The sequence below is a fragment of the Tympanuchus pallidicinctus genome, unplaced genomic scaffold, assembly GCF_026119805.1.
Source record: "Tympanuchus pallidicinctus isolate F22 unplaced genomic scaffold, pur_lepc_1.0 scaffold15, whole genome shotgun sequence".
Classification (NCBI taxonomy): Eukaryota; Metazoa; Chordata; class Aves; order Galliformes; family Phasianidae; genus Tympanuchus; species Tympanuchus pallidicinctus.
Window position 1 is genome coordinate 16,997,003 of NW_026294669.1, and position 21,968 is coordinate 17,018,970.

The window sequence follows — 21,968 nt, forward strand, 5'->3', positions numbered from 1 at the left end:
GATGACAGCTTATGAGTCCTATTAGTAAACTTGTACTATTCAACATCTTCGGTCCTTTCCTTCCACATTGACTTCTAAGATTTAACTTTATATATTATAGTAATTCACAGGTTTATATTTTACTGTTACTTTACAATATCAAATCTTAGAATACAGTTATCATATGCTGATATAGAATACAGTTATCATATGCTGATAGACAAATACCCAGTTATACAAACAGAAATACTAAAAGAGCAGTTAGATGAAGGGTGGACTATTTGATGGATAAACAATTGGTTCGATTGTCACAGCTAGGGCTGTGGCCAATGGCTCTGTATCTAGGTGAAGGTCAGTGATGAGATGCCACCAGGAGTCCATCTTCAGACAGGTGCCACTCAACATCTTTATATTTAGTAACATAAATCATGGGATCAAGTGCACTCTCAGTAAGAAGTGATGAAGTTAGTACAACAGAAGGAACGGGCATCATCCAAAGGGACCTGACAAGCTTGAGAATTAGGCCCACACGAACTTAATGAGGTTCTACAAGGTCAAGTGCAAGGTGTTGCACTTGAGCTATGGCAAAACCAGATATATATATGGACTGAGAGAAGAACTCACTAAGAGGAGCCCTCTGGAAAAGGGCTCATGGATGAAAAGCACTACATTAGCAAGCAGTGTGCACTCACAGCTCAGAAGGCCAAATGCATTCTGGGTTGCATCAAAAGAGAGGTGGCATGCAAGCTGAGGGAAGTGCTTGTCCCCATCTACTCTGTCCTTCTGAGGTCCTATTCGGAGTACTGCATCCAGTTTTAGGTTCTCCAAAACAAGAAAAATGTGGAACTGTTGGAGCAGGTCTAGAGAAGAGCCATTAAGATTATGAGAGGGTTGGAGCACTTGTCTTATGAAGAAAGGCTGATAGAGCTAGGCTTGTTCATCCTGGAGAAAAGAGTCCCTTTATGGAGCTTATAATCAGGAGCAAGATAGACTTTTTACACAGTCTAATAGTGAGAGGACAAAGAGAATGGTTAAAAACTAAAATAAGGGAGATTTAGATTAGATTAAGGAGGAAATTAGAGTGTGGTGAGGTGCTAAAACAGTTTGCCCAGAGAAGTTGTAGATGCCGCATTCCTGGAGGTGTTCAAGACCAAGTTGCATGAGGCCCTGGGGAACCTGATCTAGCGTCTGATTTAGAGGATGGCAAATCCGTCCATGATATGGGAGCTGGAACGAGACGATCTTTAAGGTCTCTTCCAGTGTAAGCCATTTTGTGGTTCTATTACTTAGAAAAAGTGATGGAAAATCATACTACAGGATTCAAAGAATCTGACTTGAAGGAGGAACTTCAGTAATTCATTTTCTTTTTTTAAGTCTTAGAAATGGTGAATGAGCAGAAAATAAAAATGGTTCTCAGTACACCAGTGTGCATTATTCCCCAAATTAGAAACATGATGTAAGTTATCTACAAACTACTATATTTTCCAAAGAAGTCATGTATGAAGATTGAAGGAGAAAGGATTTTTAATGTATAGCCACTAAACTATACTCATGGATTTTGTTTTCTGTGCACTACAAAGTTAAGGGCAGAAATTTATCAGTCTTATGTTTGAATAGCTTGTCCCTTTTTGTGTCAAAGTGTTAACATTATTTAAAAGAGGCTTTCTGTATTTAATAGTGCAGTTTGTCTAACATATCCTTCACTTGTCAGAGATAAATAGAATGTTGTGTCCCAGCACAAGAGAAAGAAAATCTGTTACTGCCACGTTCTGGCTGCACTGTGTGTTTCTGAAGAGATAGAAGCTATAAAAAGAAGTACCTATTGTTTCTACCAGGGTTTTCATCCTATGTTGCTGGTTTCTTAGCAGAACACTTCTCTTGATGAAGGAGAGAAAGACTAAGTCTCCAAATAACACCAAGTTTTATCAACTAACCCAAGTTACTACAGGAACACAGACAAGACAGGGAGCACCCTGGGCATGGAATTTAGGCTCTGTAGTTATAGGTAGCAAATTAATAGTAGTGTAGTGCAAAAGCAAGTCACTAAAATGAGTGGAATAGAAAGATTTTTTTAAGTGGATGATGTAGTAATAGAGACTAATCATTTCATAAATTCTGTGTATTTTGATAATATTTACCTCTAGCAACTTGTTCTGAAAGGAAAATGAGGTGTACAGATTGAACATTCTTCACTCACACAAGAAAACTGTGAATGCACCTATAAATTTCTCATCTCTTCATATGCTGTGATAATCTAGATCCAGAGGTTTTCTGAACTGTCTAGCTGTTTCTATTCTTCACTATTCATAAGCCACATTCCTATCATCATAAATGTATGTAGTTTGTGTTACAACCTTTCCAAAAGTCTTATCAAATAGGATATTCAAAAGTTTGGTGTCAGACACCAACCCAACAAGAGTCAGAAATCAGTATGACCACAAGAAGAAAAACATCAAGAGTTTGTATATGCAGTTCGTGGATAATTTGAGATGTCGCTATGTCTGGCTGTTAAGCTGGCACAAGACAAGCAAAGGGCTCCAACTGATATTCAGTCCAGCCACTGTTCAATTGCTAATCTCTTGGAGAAGGGAATTGTTCAAACAAAAAGCAGAGTAAGTTGTCTAAGAAGAAAGCATGATGTTAGGTTGGAGGTGGTAACATGAAAAAAAATGCTGAAAAAGACTGCAAAGAAAGCACAGTATGCAGAGCACTAGAAAAAGAGGATTCTAGTAGGAAATAAAGGAGAAGCACTGAGGATATCAGTTGAATGCTTCTCAGTTTTTCATAAGAATTTTAGGGGTGACAAAAGGAAAAGGTATCAGCAATTAAACAAACACTACATATGGGAAAGGCACCACAGATGATTCCCAAAGTTATTTATGATGTCCAAGCAGATTATTCGAGAGCTGCAAGTCAGCAGTCCAAGATCTGCTAGAGAATATGACCTGCCAGAGAGAGGAGATAAATAAGTTACTAGGCAGAATGTAAATGAGGAGTAAGACACCTCATCTGTCTAAGCCTTCATGAATTCAGAGCCCCAGGTCCAGCAAAACATCCACTTCTTAAGCAAACAAACAAAAAAACTTAGCAAGTCAGGCTCAAGAAGCTGGGTACGTATTCTTGAAAAGTCAGACTTGCCTTGCTTTGTGGTGTTCCTTAGGCACCCATTATGCACTGTACTGTACCAGAATAAATCTCTTCTCATGCAACAACTGCAAGCTATGGAAAACAAGCTGCCATGAAATATATAATCATAAATAAAAGAGTGAAAGCAACTTACTAAGTGCAACAATGAAAAAAAAGATTTTGGAATACAATACCAAGTGTTAGAGACTAAGATGGATTGGAGCCAAGATAAAATCTTCAGTATTACAATAGATTTATATTGGTTAAAAAGCTTTGATCATACAATCATAACTTCTGTTTTAAGTCGTGGCATTTCGTCGGAATGAGTCTTGCCTCTGTTCCTGACCCAAACAAGAAGTGAGGTTTAGTGGGGCAGGGCAGTACGCATAGTAACACCATGGAAATGACAAATGGGTTTGCATCTGAGTTACTCCCTAATGAAAGGTGATACATTTTCTTTGCATGTATTCGTAGATCTCCTTTTATCAAAAGTAACTAAAATCTTCTAATTTTTCAGGCCTTTGCTTATGTAACAAAGCATACTACAAGTCTTACACAAAAGACATGTATGTGAAATTTGATTTAAAACATGGGATTTCACCAGCACCAGCTTCTCGCTTCATACAAAGCAACGTAGCATGATAAGTAAGGGATTTACTACAAGTTGAAATAACTATTTAGAAACGCTCATGATATTCTTCAAGGCTCGATAACAATCTGAAGGTTAAGTTCTGACTTCTTCAAGCCTAATTTATTCCAGAGGAGAATAAAGTACTGCGGCTAGAAAATGGCCAAGCACTTTTTTCAACTGATGAAAAAGCTGCTTTTTTCCAAAGGATTTCTGCCAGCAGAAAAGGATTTTGAGCAGAGTAGGCCACTAAACACAGCCAATTTCCTTGGTTACTCTATGAAGGTTGCTAGATGTTCAAAGAAGGCAAGAAGAAACAAAAAAACACATCAACGATCTGTTCAAAAAATGAAGAGAGAAGACTGCAACATTAATTGTGCACTAAACCTTGTCAAACTATACAAGGGACAAGTAATGACCAAGTACATTAAGCTTTTGAGTTTTTAAAAGACTTTCTAAAAATCTCTGCACAGTCATTACTCACATTCATACACACATATGCAAACATCCCCACTACCTTTCATGGCAACTACACAACACTATATACATGCTATATATTTTAAGTTCCGTAAGTTCGATAATCGACAGTTTTGTATACAAAATATTATATAAAATTAGACTGCTTATAGAGACTGGAACAACACAGGACAGAACAAAAAAATCTCACATCCCCCATCTCCATACAGTTAGTGTAATTTTGATGTTATTTATATGCTGTGAGATCATTTTGATACACAATAAAAATGGTAGGAAACTATAATGGTTTCATGTTTGTAGAAGCATTTACTGTGACAGGCCACGTGGTATACGGTTGTCATACCAGAATCCATTTTTAGATGACTGAGTATAAACAGTAGAGCACTGGATTAAGAGGATTTTGGCTAAAATCCTCCTTACGGAGGAAAAAAAATCCTGCATTATCTTCCTCCTAAGGAGGTCCTGTCAGTAGCTCTTTCCTAAACATTACCTGGACCTAACAAGACCTCTCCCACAAAGTGAAAATGCAAATCTGCCACCCTCCTTCTTCCATATCATCCACAAACAATCTCTATAGTCATGCCAACCTCCACCATGAGCAGATAACTTAAAATCTGCAAGTGCAGTAAGAAAGAGGACTGAATTCTAGGCAATTCATCCATTCATATCTAGCACGATATTTGGATACTCCATCTAACAAGTTTCTGAGGAAAGAAGTTTCCCTGGAGACTTTCAAGACAAAGCTGGATAAGGCCCTGGGCAGCCTGATGTAGCTGTGGTGTCCCTGTTCACTGCAGGGAAGTTGGACTAGATGGCTCTCACAGATCCCCTCCAGCTCTAAGGATTCTATGATTCTATGATTCTAAGTAGACACCTTGAAAACAGTTTCACCAAGTATTTAATATTATCAAGAGGAAGCGGGAATTCCAGATCTCCCTAAATAAAATGCAGCCTATTTCTCATATTTCTCATGGGATTTCAAATCATTGCAGGATGTTGCTCTTCATCTTATTATACTGTACAAAAGGCAAAAGAGGGCATGGTTGGTGTTTATATATCTTTAAATGACTATTTTTCAAACTATCCTTATAAAGAGATGCTTCATACATGAATGCTTTGTCTGTTTCCAGGTATCTGTAAAAGCTATCCATTTAATGACACCATTATCATGTCACTTAAATTGCCTTTAGTAAGATTTCCAGATTAGCACATTGGCCAGCATGCAATCTAAAATATATTTTCCTTTTCTAATCATTCTTTTAATACTCAATTTATTCTTCTAATCACTCAATCTAATATTTCTTTCAAAAGAAACATTTCTTCCATTTAAGAGAAACAATGTAATCTCTTCAAGGATCACTGGAAAATATTCATCCTGAGTACACAGTAACTGTTTCACATTTGTGCACTACAAAGTTCCCAGCTGCTGTGAAAAACAACCCGTAACTCCGTTCTTACACTTTGCATCCAATATCAGGTGTATAAGTACTCTTTTACTTATCAACATATATAGCACTTCTGCAGATGTTTGTCTTTAATAAATAACTGGTTTGTAACAGGCTGTAAAACAATGTGCTGAAAACATTATGATCTTTCAAATGTAATGTCTTAAAAACATTTTTGGAGGAGTATAACGTTATTCACAAAACAAAAAAAAAAGATTAAAGAAACTTTCAGCTGTGTTAAATTAATTATATGTGTAGTTTAGTCCATATACTCACTATAAATCTGATTATAATAATATTCAATAGGCATAATTCCCCATGCTTTCTAATCAAGTCATTTTTCTGTCTGCGCTAAAGGATTCTTGGAATCTAAATGAGGCTCTGTAGCTTTAGTTAAAAATACATTATTCAAGAAAAAAAACACCATACCAACTGTGATAAGTACTTCCTATCAAATTTTAAAACAGAAAGCATGAAAAATAAATTGGACAAAGGATATTACTTATTTGGAATGAAAATGAGGAAAAAACATTTATTCAGCGAAGTGGTGGAGCAGCCATACTGTCATATTAATAATGAAAAATATCACCTTCTGTGTAGGAGAAAAAAAAATAATCTCCAGTACCATAATTAAACAAGAGTTCTTACACAAACATTAATGCCTAAATTAAAGTAATAATAATTTTGAATGATCAGTGGCCTAAAATAGTATTTTATGAATTAATGCTGAAGTTTCTCACAACTATGCAGTGCTACCATAACACTTCCAGACTGGCAATTGCCAGGTACTTTCGCATCATAAAAAACAGAAGTTGTAGTACTTTCTGTAGAAGGTGACCAATTTCAGTTAACAGAAATACTATTTAAAGGGAGAGCTCAGCACAGTCAACATGAAGATCCTGTGTATTAGGATAAGAGATTATGACTGAATTAGATCTCTACGTTTCTCATGCCCATGATAAATGTATCTGCACACATACACACGTATTACCCTTACAAGCAAGACTCTTTGTTGCCTGCTGCCTGCCCTCCTTTTTTCCCTGTAGTATTTCTTCTCCAGAAATTAAGTTAGTGCTATAGAAATAACAAAAATGATCTTCTGAATAGAGAGAAGAGACACATTTAGGAAGAATTCTATAGACAAAGATATAAACATCACAGCAAATCAGGTCACAAATTTGGCATACAATGAGCTCTCAGTGAGCATACAGATCTCTCAGAACTTTTTTGCAGCTATGCAATCCAATAGCTACCCACCTAATGCAACATCCTCTGCTGCTTCCTCCTCCCACCTCCATAAGCTTTATTTTGGGCTTGCAAAGTGCACAGAAAGAGAGAAGTCAATAATTACTGACTGCTAATTTAACAACAGTGTGAAAATATTTGTTTTAAAATCAGAGAGAATGTGCAGAAAACTTAGTCACTGTGCCTCAGTAAAGAAAAAATTTTAGTATTGCTCAGAGAATGATGCTCAGCTCTTAAAAGCAAAAGAAGGAAAATATACAATACAGTTACAACTGAGTTTCCTAGCCTTCCAAATGTTAAACTGAACAAAAGTTACACACCTCTTCCCTCCCACACAGCACCATATGCATCTCTAAGCATTCCAGAGGAGTCCAATACAACCTTCCAGTACAACACTTCAACAACAAAAACCTTCAGCCCCTAACATACTGATAACCCTGTAACAGCTGGAAATAAAAAAATTAAGACAACTGAAGATTTGAGACAGGGACAGGAGCACTGGGAGGCAGGGAAAAAGGAAGTGAAGGGAACCACACAACTGGGAGAATGAGTGCTGGAAAGTCAAACTTCAAATAACTTTTTTTATTTTTTTATTTTTTTTTTTGTAGAGTCTAAGAGATACACATCTTGCACATGTCTGAACTTGAAAAGTAGTTTATGATCACATAATTAAGCTAGCAGTATAACCTAATCTTTACAAAACAAATATGCTAAGACTGTGTTTCCACAGGCTTCCCTTGCAACCCAAACAATAAAGTAATCAGACAGACTAACATAAATCCTAAATCAGTAAGAGCTATGCATTCATATACTGCTCTAGACTCACTGGACTCAAGCCATAAGAAGTATATGCTGCATCCTGTGTGAATTGCTTAAGAGTACCATTTAATACCATAGCACTATTTCAGTGAAATTTCATTCCTCACACCACTGGTATATCAAATGCCTCCGCATAACAGAAGAGTCTTTTAACAGTGATCCGAGCACATTATGCAGCAATGAACTCGTGAAAGGTATCTACACTTTAACAAAATAAATCAAACTAACAAATGACTTATAGTTAATCTGAACTAACTTTATTGAAGTTAATATAAGTGGCTTAGTGGTGACGTATATTTCCATAGTTCACGTGTATTTTTACCTTTACAGTTATTGTCAATGTACTGAATTACTCTGGGCAAACCCAGTGGACACAGCCAAAAAGACTTTATATTGTTTCCACATTTGAGTAAGATTAAAACAAAACAAAAACAAACAAACAAACAAACAAAAAACACACAAAAAAACCACAGTGGTTACTACAAAACACTGTACAGTGTTACCTTGATTCCCAGAGTACGTGATGAACCACACACCAGTAAGATGCTAGCCGGAAACGGTGAAAAAAAATCATGCTGCATTTAAAGCTGATTCGAAGCCTATATAAGTGGACTCCAATCAGCTTTTATTGAGATAACTACTGTATCATATTAAAGAGGCTTGTTTCAATATTCTGAAATGCAGTTGACACATTATATTTAAAAATTATATAAGGATGTGATCAAAATAAATTTCTTTCATAAAGAAATTATAATTGTAACAGCAAAAAAAAGCACAGTAACAAATATACATAAACACGTCTGTGTGCACACAAAAAATATTTTAAGTAATGAAATTAAAAAATTTCCATTTATCAGAAAACAAAAATTTTTACTACACAAGGAAAATAACATAAAAATTAAATGTAAGCATATTTATTTAATTTACTCTAAGCAAATGCAATATCAACCCATACTAAAGAGAGTTACAAGATTGATTTAAATGCCATACCCGTTTCTGCAGAGTTATTGGCATTACTGCAGGCAACGTCACTCTTCTTGAAGACAAACTCATGTCTGCTTTTCTTAGAACTTGACAACCTTCACTCAGGTGATAACATGAAACAGAACAAAATACTTTGCAATATTCCTTGAAGTCTAAATTCTCATCACCCCAATCCTGTAGAGTCAGTGCAAAGAACAGAGTAAGGATGCAGTTAATGCCCCTCCGTTTATGCAAATCCAGTCCTACACAAAGGCATTTATGTAAGGCCCTGGGGTAGGACTAACCAGAAATCAACCAACCAAAGAGCTTGAAAACTTGTCTTCTGTCCTTGGGAAGGCTCGCACTGATATCTCTGTCTATGAAAACAAGCAGAACAGCACACATTTCTATCACTCAGAATCCTGTTTTTATTGCCCTAATAATAACAGCAACAAAAATACTCAAAACTACACCATTAATAGTAATAATTTTAAAAAAAAACCAAAAACGCCTGTTAAAGATTTCATTCTGGCAGCAGTTATTGAGTGGTCATAGCAGTGATGTTTTTTTCCTGGCCTTTTCCAGGAAATAAAATGCGTTTCTCAACCAGTGCTCCTGGTTGTAGGGTGTCAGGAAAGTAACTGAGCATAAGAATAAGAGTATTGAATCCATTCCTTGATTCTTTATCAAAGAATCACTTTCTTCAAAGCAAAGTAATTGCTTTTCACTTAAAATAACGCAGCTTTTATCTCTGTAACACAACAAAGCTGTGCAGCTGAAAAAGTGGTAGGTAAAATATTATGTGACCAAATATTTTATGGATTCAAGTTGTTGATCACCCCTACTCACATATTTATTTATGCATCAAATATCTCCTTAACAATTAATTAATTAAGCCTGAGGTTGCTCCTTCTATATCAAAAAATGAAATTTTTCATTCCTTACACGATGAGGCAATATAGAGCTCTATCCAAGGTCTCTTAAAATGCTTAATAGCAGAAATAACTTCCCTATTCTGTTGTTACACAGCATGAATACGGCAAGGATTCTGTGGATAATCAAACCATTAAATATGTTTTAGAACAGTGTCGTTGGATATTTGGATTACAACTCTTGATTAAGCTGTTCATACCAAAAAACATCATAACCAGTGAAGACTGCAAACATTTTGCAAAATTATTTCTATCATTCATATATTTATAACATCTCAACCAATAACATACCAGATGCGGAGAGAACTATCATTTCATAGAAAGTTACTCCAGATAAATTCTTTAATACACATCTCATTATTTTGATGTACTAGAGGTGTTCAAAACTGACCTGGCAAATATTAGAACAATCCATGCCAAAATTCACCTTATCATATTGATACCATTTTTTCCTAACTGGAAACGAACACATCCTTTTGTTACCCCAAAATGTCTAGAGAAAAATATGAGCTACAAGACATACAAAATTATATACTTGCAACTTAAAGATTAACCATGTGTTTAATGTATGAGGGCTGTTCCAAAAGTAATACCTCCTATTTTATTACATCAGCCAGCAACATCAGAGGCAGATGATGTTGGTGTGATGGCAGAAGAGGTTGAACCTTCCCTCTAATATCTCATTCCATGCTGTTGCCATGCAAGAGATGGCAGTGGAGGAGCAGTTTGACATAATGGATCCTGACATGGAAGATGCCTATGAAGCAAAGGAGTGCCACTGAACTCTTCCATGCAGAAAAAATGGCACCCACTGACAATCATGGATGCTTGCTGAACATTTACAGAGACCCACCAGGGGAGATGAGCACAGTGAGGCACAAGGTGGTGCATTTCAGTAGTGGCAGCAGCGACCATGCGTTACCTCTGCTGATGCAGATTTTTATAAGTGTAGTGTGCAGGCTCTTGACCATCACTGATGAGTACATATCTAATGGTGGTGACTATGTTAAATAACAGTGCTTTGCAGCTGAGAATTTGCTCTATTAAATGGTGCTATTGTGCTTTTTATAACTGTTGCAGTTTCCATGGAAATAAATAGGAAGCATTAATTTCGGAGTGACCTATGTAATTTGCTATTGTGGAGTTTTGTAAATAGCAAAACATACACAACAATTTACTGGAAGCAGCAAGATTATTTAGATTTCAGGATTTCAAAACATCTATTCTTGTGCTAGGTTACCTTCCTGAAATCCTAAAATCTGTTTACATCAGGTAAGTTCTGTTGATGAACAATGTAAACAAACATTGTAAAAACAGCAGAAAACAACAACAAAACATACATCTCCAAAACAACAACCTGCCATTAATTGACAGTTTTACCTGTAGCTCTCAAACAGTAATAAGTCACCACCAAAGAATAGGATGTAAAGATAAATATCTGCATAGAGTTTTAAAACCTGTTGTCCTTGACTATGACACACAGATAGAAAAGGAAAAAAAAAAAAAGACAAGAAACTGATGTCAATTAATAAAGAGATTTCGATTGGAGACAGACATTTGATTCTTGCGCAGTCAACTTTAAACAAAGGCTTTTAACAAAGCCATCACATTAGTTCAAAATATTACAGATCTTTGCCATTTTCACAATTCAATAATAAATGCTCAGTTTTAACTTTGAGCATATAGCAACAAATCCATAGTACATAGCCTTCTAAATATAGTATAACATATTATACATATTTACTTCTATTTTTCTCTCAAGCTCCAGTCCAAAATTCTTATGACTGTTTTGAGGAAACAATGAAATACAAAATTATTCTGGAAATCATGTTTAAGTGTTAATTCTGTAATATTCTTTTCCAGTAGAGATAGCTATGATAAATGTCAAGTGTTTGCAATTAGGTTTTTACGTTTCAGGCGCACAGTTTTTTATTTCCTATGAGAACATTTTATAGCATGATTTTAAAACTTTGCTGTAAGACTCAGAAAACAACTTGTGGTACTAGAGCTTGATCCTCTAGGAATTTTACTCCCAGGAATATTATATATACACATCTGCAGCACCAGAGCTACAAACTCCCTCTGCAATCTTTTTTCCTTGGATCTTATGGAAAAAATATTTAGGAAGCAATAACTGTAAATCTCAGTGCACTGCATTAGTAGCTTCCATTGGGAAAGAAACAAAAATAGTCCAAGCCATTTTTCCCTAACCCTGAGTATCGAAGGTCCTTGTCTTTCCAAAGCACATGCAGCTTTTTTCATTCTATGAATAATACTGACCTATTTGCCTACAAAACAAAACAGGGGATCATTTTCTTTAGTAATACTATTTCTTTGTTATCTTCTCCAGCCACATACATAGGCCAGATCTGTTTAGAAAGAAGCAAACACCTAACGTTGTGTTTGACTTCTGTTACAAATGTCAATATTCAGATCTCATTTGACTTTTAACAAAAAATATACTCCAGTCATGTACTTCTACTAATGAAAGCACACTTTAGTTGCACCAAAAAATGCACCAAGGAATACTTTCACCTCTTAAATTTCCCAAGCACCGGGTTAGAAAAAAAAAAAAAAAAAAAGCCATCTCAACTTCTGAGGGCATACCTTGTATAGTCAGTTCACCATATGAAAGCTAAAATGAATACTGTTGATAAATGTGACATTAAAAAGAGGTTTTGAAAGTCTATACACCTGAAGGCAAATATGTAATCACCTTGTTTTATGCAAGTAAAGGATTTGACTTGTCCACGGCAGGTCTGCAAGCAATTCTGCTGGTGGACAAGAAGAAAATCAGATCCAGCTCACTTTCCAGAGAGCTCTGTGAGATGAATTTATTTATGCAGCTTTTTATTCCCATTTTGGCTTCCAGATACAGTTCTGAAACACTGAGCACTAAATAGTGAAAACACTTCTTATCAGATACTGCAAAACATAAACCATTTCTACTTCTTGCTACTAAAGAAAGCATAACTAAATTGACTGGGTAAGAATTGAAAAGCCCTTGGTAAGCATTAGAAGCTCCAATGCTTTATAATACGTGACAGTGAGATATCCTGCTAGTAGAAGAAGGTCAGTGTTGTACTTAAGGTACTGGTTATGGAGTCACAACAGCTGATTTTATTCCTGGTTATGCCAGACATAACAGGAATGTGAGCATTTATAGGTAACAAGCAAATCAGACACAGCTTTTGCCCTGGTAGATAAAAAATCTCCAGAGAATAGAATTCCATTGAAGTTTACAAAAAACTTTGACACTACTTTTTTGTACTTGTTTTTTCTTAAACCTAGGTAGTACTTTTTTACACTAGAGCTAATTACACTAATTTTACTGATGTAAAATTAGGTAAGTTAAAGTTATTTGTTATGCAGCCTGCATTTGTTGACAAAGTACTTCTATCTACTTGGCACTGGTCAATTCTGTCTCTCCACTGTAGGAAGAAACACTTATTCAATTGGCATGACTGCGGCAACATATACAGGCTGTTTTTGGAAGAGGTTTGTCAAATAACTATTTCCTTACAGCTTAAATAAGGTTACCCAACAGGAAAAAAAACCCTTTAACGTGATGCGAGCCTTTCTATTCCTACAGCCCATTATACAAAGAAAGATAAGGTCTTATTCTTCAAACAGAATATGCAATATACTGTCTTAGAGCGCTGACAATGTCTGATTCTTATGCAAAAATAGTTGCATTAAAGTAGAATATATTATCTGTAAAGCAATGTGCATATAACTTACCTAGTAACTTCTAGTAACTTGCAACATTATGATGTTTACTCTTCTGCCTCTTCAGACAATTATCTACCATTAAATTAAGAGATTTATGTGCAAACAAAGAAAAAAAAAAAAAAAAAAGAACCAGCACAACTCATAAATTCAGCTCTTCCACATACAAGGTAGGCATTACAAAGAACATACCACGATAGAGCAGTGCAATGCAAAAGCAAGAAAACTCTACATCCTAAACTGTGCACTGGAAAGACACCTCCACATTTGTCATTTTGTAGCTCTCAGCAGACAGGCTTATTTGCTGGCAAAGAAGAATGTACTGCACAAACTCTGATCTCCTGATCACTGAATTAATAACCCATTTGTCAACTTTCTCCTTCCCCCTAGTTATAGCTACGATATAACCGGGTCAAATTGACCCTTACTCATACATACAAAAAGATTCTTGGATAAAAATTCTCAGAAACTACTGTCTGAAAGTCAAGATTACAAACTGGTTTTATTAAAAAACACTTCTTTTTACCAAGTCTTTTTCTCAAAAGAAAGTATGTTTAGCAATATACACATACAGAATTAAAGCAAAAAGAAATATGGGTTAGAGGAAGAAAGCGAGAAGATACATGCTGAAAAGCTGGCTTTGGTTTTGCTGTTTCTGTATGTCCCTCTTCAGAAGGAGCTGCTTTCATTTCAGAAGCAGAAGCCTTGTTAGTATTTTAGTATTTGTGACACAGAAATCAACGAACAACAGCAGTCAGTCAAGCATGTGAGAGAGCTCCACAAACAATGTATTTTCCTCACTGTATGCTCAGACTGCTTGGACTGAATTGGAAATGTGTTTTATCTCAGTCACAACAGAAGATATCCTCTTAAATCTCATTTAGAAGAGTCCGTAAGAATAATTTTACAAGTGCTGATTTTCATATTTATGAAATATAATAACTACTATTATAATATTATTATAATAATATAAATACAAATATAATCCCTAGTTCAAAATTGCAATTAAAATGAAAGAGCTTAACAGATAACAGATAAGGTTTGTATCAATACATAAGCCCAAAATACAAACACTTGGGGTACTTTTTTCATCATTTCTGCACAGTAGCTCTCTAGAAAAAGCCTAAACCTTTCCCCTCCAGTAATTTATATACTACTCATTTTTCAGCTATCCGACAGATGATGTTCAGCTGAACATGAGCCAACAGTGTGCACAGGTGGCCAAGAGAGCCAATGCCATCCTGGCCTGCATTAGAAATAGTGTGGCCAGCAGGAGCAGGGAGCTGATCATCCCCCTGTACTCAGCACTGGTGAGGCCGCACCTCAAGTACTGTGCTCATTTTTGGGCCCCTCAGTACAAAAAAGACATCGAGACCCTGGAATGTGTCCAGAGAAGGGCAGTGAAACTGGTGAGGAGTCTGGAGCACAAGTCTTATGAAGAGCAGCTGAGGGCGCTGGGATTGTTCAGTCTGGAAAAGCAGAGGGTCAGAAGAGATCTCATTGCACTCTACAACTTCCTGAAGGTAGGTTGTGGTGAGGAGGGGTTTGGCTTCTTCTCCCAGGCAACAAACAGGACCCGAGAAAATGGACACAAGTTGTACCAGAGGAGATTTAGGTTAGACATAAGGAAAAGCTTTTTCTCTCAGACAGTGGTCAGACACTGGAATGGCTGCCCAGGGAGGTGGTGGAGTCACCATCCCCAGCAGTGTTCAAGAGGTGTCTGGATGAGAAGCTACGAGACATGGTTTAGAGGCTCGTTGTAGCAATGGTAATGGGAAGCCTAGATGATCTGGTAGGTCCTTTCCAAGCTTGTGATTCTATGATTGAAATACCCCTTGTTGGGCCTAAAATGCTGAGTCATTTCTGTTTAAAAACTCATTCAAGATTGGGAAAAGTAGCATCCAACTGTAGTCCATCCTTCAGCAGTTCCAATGATTTATTGCTTTAGAATACCTTACGTCTTCCATACAGCTTGATTAACACAGCAGTTACAAATTCCAGCTTCACATCAATTCTATTCCTGGCATCCACTTTTGCCAGTTACTGTTGAAGCATAATGGGAATCTGGCATTGTCTTTCATACATTGAAACCTTCTATGTGTTTGCCCAATGATTGCTAGAAAAGAACTAAGTTATAATGCTTGACTTCCTTCAAGAATGTATTAATGTTTAATCTTGTGTGTTGTTAAATAAAGCTCATTGTCTCACGGGCGGAAGTACAAAGGACAAAGTATAAAATTTTATTAGAAGTAACCGAAAAGGAGCACTTCTCCAAAATCCATCTCGCTTCTGATCTTATTTTAAGAAATATGGGAAATACACAGAACAAAAAAAGCCTATCCACACAACGTATTTTCTTGGTTATTCCCAATTTCCATGAATGAGGAAGCTATTGTCTTAAGATCGTAATAACGGGTAGTTTTGTGGACACCTGGGTAGAAATGAATCCCACTGTCCAGTTGCCCAAAGAAGTCTTCAGAGGACACAAGACAGAAACTTCCTTTGAAAGTTTCATGTTCTCGAATTATCTGAATATGATAAGCTCAAAGTGATTTACCATTATCTATCAGAATAATAATTATACAAATTATACAAAAAATATAAATTACTTTTTTAGCTGTGAAATTCAGGTTTTACCTGGAAAATGAACTTTTCAACACAAATGTTAATATAACACTACAGAAGAAACAAAACAGCCTACCAGGACAATCTGAAATTAGATATCCGTTACCTCCTGTAACACACATATGCACACAAAAACCCAATACTCTGAAAAAAAATCTAGATTAAAAAAAGAAACACTTCAAAAATATAATGAAAACAATCAGATATAAATATTTAAGTGCAACTAGATAAAAATTACACATAATGCTACAACACGCTAATCCAAGAGGGGTTCTACTATGCTAGAGAAAGCTACTGTTATTATTAATAACAATCACACAAGCCTGGGAAAAAAAATCTCCCCTTACATTATTTATCTTCATAATTTGTGATTATGGAAGTGTTCACATTGTAAGAACAATAGTAAAAAGCAGAACACTATCCATTAATGCTGCTCTAAATTTGTAAGCACCGAAGAGCACAGAGTTCTGCATGTTCTCCAATTCTCCATACCAACCTGTGGAATCTGAAATCCTTGTTATACAAATAGCCCATGCAAAGGTTTTTAGCTGCCTACTTCTGCAATCAATAGGTTCAAAACAAATTGAAACATATACTGCTAACAATGTTCTATCTATCAAGTCATAAGAAAACCTTCATACTGTAAGAGGGCTATATAGCAGTGAATTCTAATGATTACAAGATATTCTTGTAAACTTCTAGCCTGTTTTCTTAACATTTGATACCATTACTGTGTCATTATCAAGTGCCTGCAGCTGTTCACAAGCTCAAGGCCTTAATGTAATCAGTAACAGGAGTTATCATAACAGAACTCATATAAAAAGGCTATTTATAGCCCAAGAATGCACCATTGAAAAATCCAATTTTGACTGCAAGGCAATCTACTATATCTTGTTTTTCTGTGGATCTAATACCAAGCTGAAACGCAAACAGACAGAAATACCAGTGTGCAGCATATACACACCCACCAAAAATAGGCAGGAACGATCCATTAGTACACAAATTGGAAGCACAGGCACGTCTCTAAGATAACCAATATACATTTCTCTCTCAAGATTTAAGTATTAAATATCATGAATGCTATTGGGCTGAATACGAACTTCTTAAATGTAAATGAATGTTCTGTGACTGAAGCTGGAGAAAAGAAAGTTCATGCTGTTATCAGAGCAGAGGTCTAATTTCTTCTCCCTTTTAATTCCTCCTCCCACAACTGTCCTTTTGCAAAATTTTCTTTGGCCTGATTAGCATTTTTTTTTAATCTTCCTATTTGAGGTGACTCCTATCAGGACTTTAACATGAGAGGCTTACTTAATTAAGTATGCTGTCCTGAAGATTTCCCTTTATCTTTATTCCCTAATTGAAGGCATTCATAAAGGAATTAATTCCCTTAGAAGTAATCATTTTAAACATTCTCACACAAAAAGGAGAATATGAGCAGTGGTCAACAGCCACCTCCTGCTTATGATTACGAGATTTTACCACTTGCTGGAGAAACATCCCATCTTGTTAATAAAATGATCAGCTGCTAGAAAACTTTGGAATCCCTAAGACCCAAAAATCCCATTGAAAGCTGTATCAGTACATAATTTGTAAAAAAAAAAAAACCCAAACCCTCAAATACATATTTGATTTTAAGTAGATCAGTCTGAAAGTAATGCCTTCTACTTATTTCCATGAAAACTATAACACTAAGAGCACAACTACACACTGTCTGATAGAGCAAATTCTCAGCCATAAAACCCTACTTTTCAACATAGTTGCCACCACTAGTTTTGCATTTTCACCAGTGATGAACAAGAGACTACCTACCAGCTCATAAAAATCTGCAGTAGTTTATGGAAAACCACTGTTGCTGCCGCTGCTACTGGAAAGCATCACCTGCCACCTCACTGTGCTCACATCCACTGTTGGGTCTCCATAAATACACAGCAAGCATCACTGAATGCCAATGGCTGCCATTTTTCCCCGAATGGAGGAATTCAATGATACCTCTTTGCCTCATAAGCCCTTCCATGTCAGATGCCATTTTGCCAGACCACCCATCTGCTGGCATCTGTTACACAGCAATAAAATGTAATGGGATACTGGTGTGAAGGTTCAGCCTCTACTGCCATACTGCCTCTGACGCCACAGGTCACGATAACAAAATGGGAGGCATTACTTTTGGAGCAGCCCTTGTAGCATAAAGATTACCTCTGTAAAGAGCAAAAAGACCATGAAGCAAAAATTAGGGGAGAAAAAAACCCCAGACAAACACTGTACTAGTGTCTCTGGAGTTATCACTCCAGATACTTACACAAGTAAGTTCCCATCTATTTCTTGTAACCAACATACACATCTAGAACTTCACTTTCAAAACACTGCTGTTTAAGTCTTTTCAGATTGTAAATAAAAAAAATTTAAAAAAAACAACAGGAACTGGGGGAGGAGAAAATTCTCAATACTTTAAGAATAGTACAGCTTCAAGAGTCAGAACTTTAAACAGCAATCCACAAAATTTTTCAATATCCATCTTAATGATAACCTCGAGTGCGTGATACAAAATTATGAATGTTATTAAGCACTGTTCTAATAACCCAAACTGTGCATCCTTTGAAGTCAGATAGGAATGTTAATCTGTTTGGAACAAAAGACAGCTCAGACAGCATTCCATAAAGAGAAGATATCATTAGCTTTCTGGTGCTGTAATACTTAGTTTGGCATCCACTTCCCAAGAGTATCACTCACTCACTGACAATACCACCAATGAGGAGCTGCCTCAAAAAATATCTGCTTCGTGGATCGGTCAATGAAAGGTGCAGAGCTGCAACAGAATGGACTAACCATCTCAGTTCTCCTGTCTTTATACAAATGTAGCCATTCCTGGCTTCACTTATGAGTAAGAACAATGTTAGTACCTACCACATCTTCCTTCTGAAAACTATGAGGATTCAGGCTCCATTGGTCAGAGGTTAATCTTTTAAAGCTAAAGTGAATAAAGCTGAGTTATCGGTAGTAACTCGGCAACATTAAAGTGGAAGTTCCCTGCAGCTTCAGTGGGCTTCAACTGTCTTTTGTATATTTGAAGAAATTGAGAGCGTTTTTACCATTGTCTGCTTCAATGACCACATACTTGTATAGCACTTTGGAGAGATCATGGAACCAAAATCTCAGGTGGTCAGGTCAGAATTCAGGAGATGAATACCAAAGCACAGATTTCTGGAGAATCAGAGTTTATATATTTACAGATGTTTTCTTCACAAAGAAGCTACTGCAGTGTGCCAGGTTTCTTACTCCAAATATACCTTTTCAAATGATTCAGAGGAGGCAGTTTATTGTACTGAGAAAATGTCCTAATAGAGAAGATATGAAACTCAGTTTTGAATTTCAAGTTGATGAAGCCTAAAATAATCAAACACCAAAAAAAAATGACCAAAATCATTCAAATTTGACAAACGTTGACAAAAATAAGACCAGAATCTTTGACAGTACTAATGATTTTTTTTGTTTTTTAACGCTACAAATACAAAATAATAATAATAATAATAAATTCTGACAAAAGTGAATTAGAAAAAGATTACAGAAGCAATACCTTAGAAACGAGTAGAGTTTGACCTTGTTTGTTTGTACATTACAATGGGGAAAAAATAAACAAACAAACAAAAATAGCTTGTCTTTTTACCAGTTAGAACGTTTGCTTGGGTTGTTTTTGGACAGTAACAAAGGAACAAAGTACAAAGTTAATTTTTAATAACATTAAGAGTTGATCCCAAGTTTCACAGAAAGAAGTTTCTTTTCTGCATTAAAAAAAAAAATGCAATAATGAATGAACCAATGTAAAAAACTGCAAAAAGACAGGACATAAACATAGGATTATTATGAAGGTGATGTTTCAGCCAGGCCACTTGAATATAAGCCAGGCAATATCCTTTACTGCTAAACTCTGAAATTGTTCAGCTCTGCCTCCTTATTTTTGTCTAAATAAACCTGTAACTTTATTCCAGTTTCAAAATGACTGGTCAAAGCACATAGGTGTGTGCCTTAAAATGACAAGTTGTAATAGTACTCTAAATAACTTTAATCTAATGTAACAGCAACAAACCTCTCCTTGATGGGAGGAAACAGCCCTTTAAACAAAGAACAGACATGGAAACTAGAGCAAAAACCACCAGCTGAGTCACTGCAAAAGGGACCAACTGAATCTGGTCTCATATTAGAGACTTCAAATAAAAATCTTGAGCTCTCTAAGTCAGCTCTTTGTAGGATGTTTTTTCTGTTAGTCTGTAAACTGGTTGGAAAGACTTTTTCCCTTTTCTTCTGCATCTCAAACTGCCTTTTTTGTGTAATTTAAGACTTGTTTAGGAGCTGAAATGAAAAAAGACTAAGAACTGATAAAAGAGAATGTGTGCAATGCTCTCCAGCCTGGAAAGAAATCTGGCAAGAAACAGACGGACTGGAATTACAGAGTAAATTTAACTAATGCATCTTTTGGTTGGAAAAGATATTTCAACCCTCAGGCAGTTAAAAATAGTGCAAACCCTGGAGCAACGCTATTTAAACCGCAGTTTCCAGACCTCCTTACATCTAATACAGACAGAGAAAGTAAATACACAAAAAATAATGATGGGTATCTCTGGCATAATCTTCCAGAACTAATCAATTTAGGGTGTTCAGGCACAATTTTGTGCACAGATAACACAGGTAGAATAGACTGAGATGGAAGTGCCTCACCACTCTGCATCTGTGTCCTACAAGGTTGGAATTTTTTCTCTTCAAGTGCCCAAAATGCACATTAGATGCCATAACATACTGTTCATTGTAAGGACAAACAACAGAATTATTCACTTGACAGCCCTACTAAGAGTATAGGAAACAAACATGAGAAAAGAGTTCTTATCCTTCAAAGCTTGAAAATAGAAGAAAAAGGCTACTGTGAGGAAACAGAGGCACAAACTAGCCCCTGTCTACACAAAGACTGTACACACTAACACAGTTACACTAACGAGCAGTCATTTACATACCCAGAATAAAGTTTGACATAGCACTAAATAAATAGATAAATAAATATTTCTGGTTTTCAAAGTAAGCTCTAAAAGCATTAAAGCAACAGCAAAGTTAGTCAATATTGTAAGCCATGTACTCTATATTAGCATACCAAAGACTACTTGCTTGAAAATCTGTCAATTATTACAGGTCAATAAAAGTGCTTGTGCTTTTGCTTGGTTTAAAAGTCAAGAGAATACAAGAGTATTTCAGCCAAAAAAATCTATCACTAAAAGTTTAAGTATCATCTCCTTAGCAATTTATGTCTGTTAACAGAATTATCTGTAAAACTTTCAAGAATGAGGTTTCAAGAGGGTACACTAGAAGACCCTGAATTATAACAGTAAAAAAATAGAAATTTGACTTCAATTACAACAGTCAAAGCTCAATATAAAATGTAAAATTAGAAGAGGAAACATTTAAAGAAACATCCACTTTTTGCCATAAAGTTGCTCTCAGTTCTTTGCCAAAGAGCTTTATGTGAAAATCTGTTAACACAAAAAAGTGAAGTGACATTCAACTGCAAGCTCCAAAAGTAACATCTCTTGTTTTGTTATGTTGGGCCAAGATCTCAGAGGCGTACATTGGAAATATGGCAGCAGAGGCTGAACCTTCCCACCAATATTCCATTACACTTTGTTGCTGTGCAACAGATGGCAGCAGAGGGGCAGTCAGACAAAATGGCGTCTGACGTGGAAGGGTGCACGAAGCAAAGAGCTATCACTGAATTACTCCATGTGGAAAAAATGGCACCCACTGACATTCATCAGTGCTTGCTGAATGTTTATGGAGACCCAACAGTGGATGTGAGTGCAGTGAGGTGGTGGTGCATCTCAGCAATGGCAAAAGCGAGGTGAAACACAAGCCACGTTCCAGTCAGACACACACATTTTTTAACAAGCTTATCATGTAGTCTCTTGTTCATTACTGGTGAAAATGCACAGCTAATGGTGGTGACTATGTTGAAAAACAGTGTTC

The 21,968-nt window shown here is 36.2% G+C and overlaps 1 protein-coding gene across 1 annotated transcript in view; it reads right to left on the minus strand.

Moving 5' to 3' along the window:
- The window catches only part of GRB14 (growth factor receptor bound protein 14), a 67,439-nt gene that overhangs the window by 37,960 nt on the left and 7,511 nt on the right, over positions 1-21,968 (minus strand). The window contains exon 3 of the mRNA XM_052674485.1: positions 8,710-8,877. Within this exon, the coding sequence (XP_052530445.1) occupies positions 8,710-8,772 (63 nt within the window). The 5' untranslated portion in view covers positions 8,773-8,877. The remainder of the gene's footprint in view (positions 1-8,709; positions 8,878-21,968) is intronic.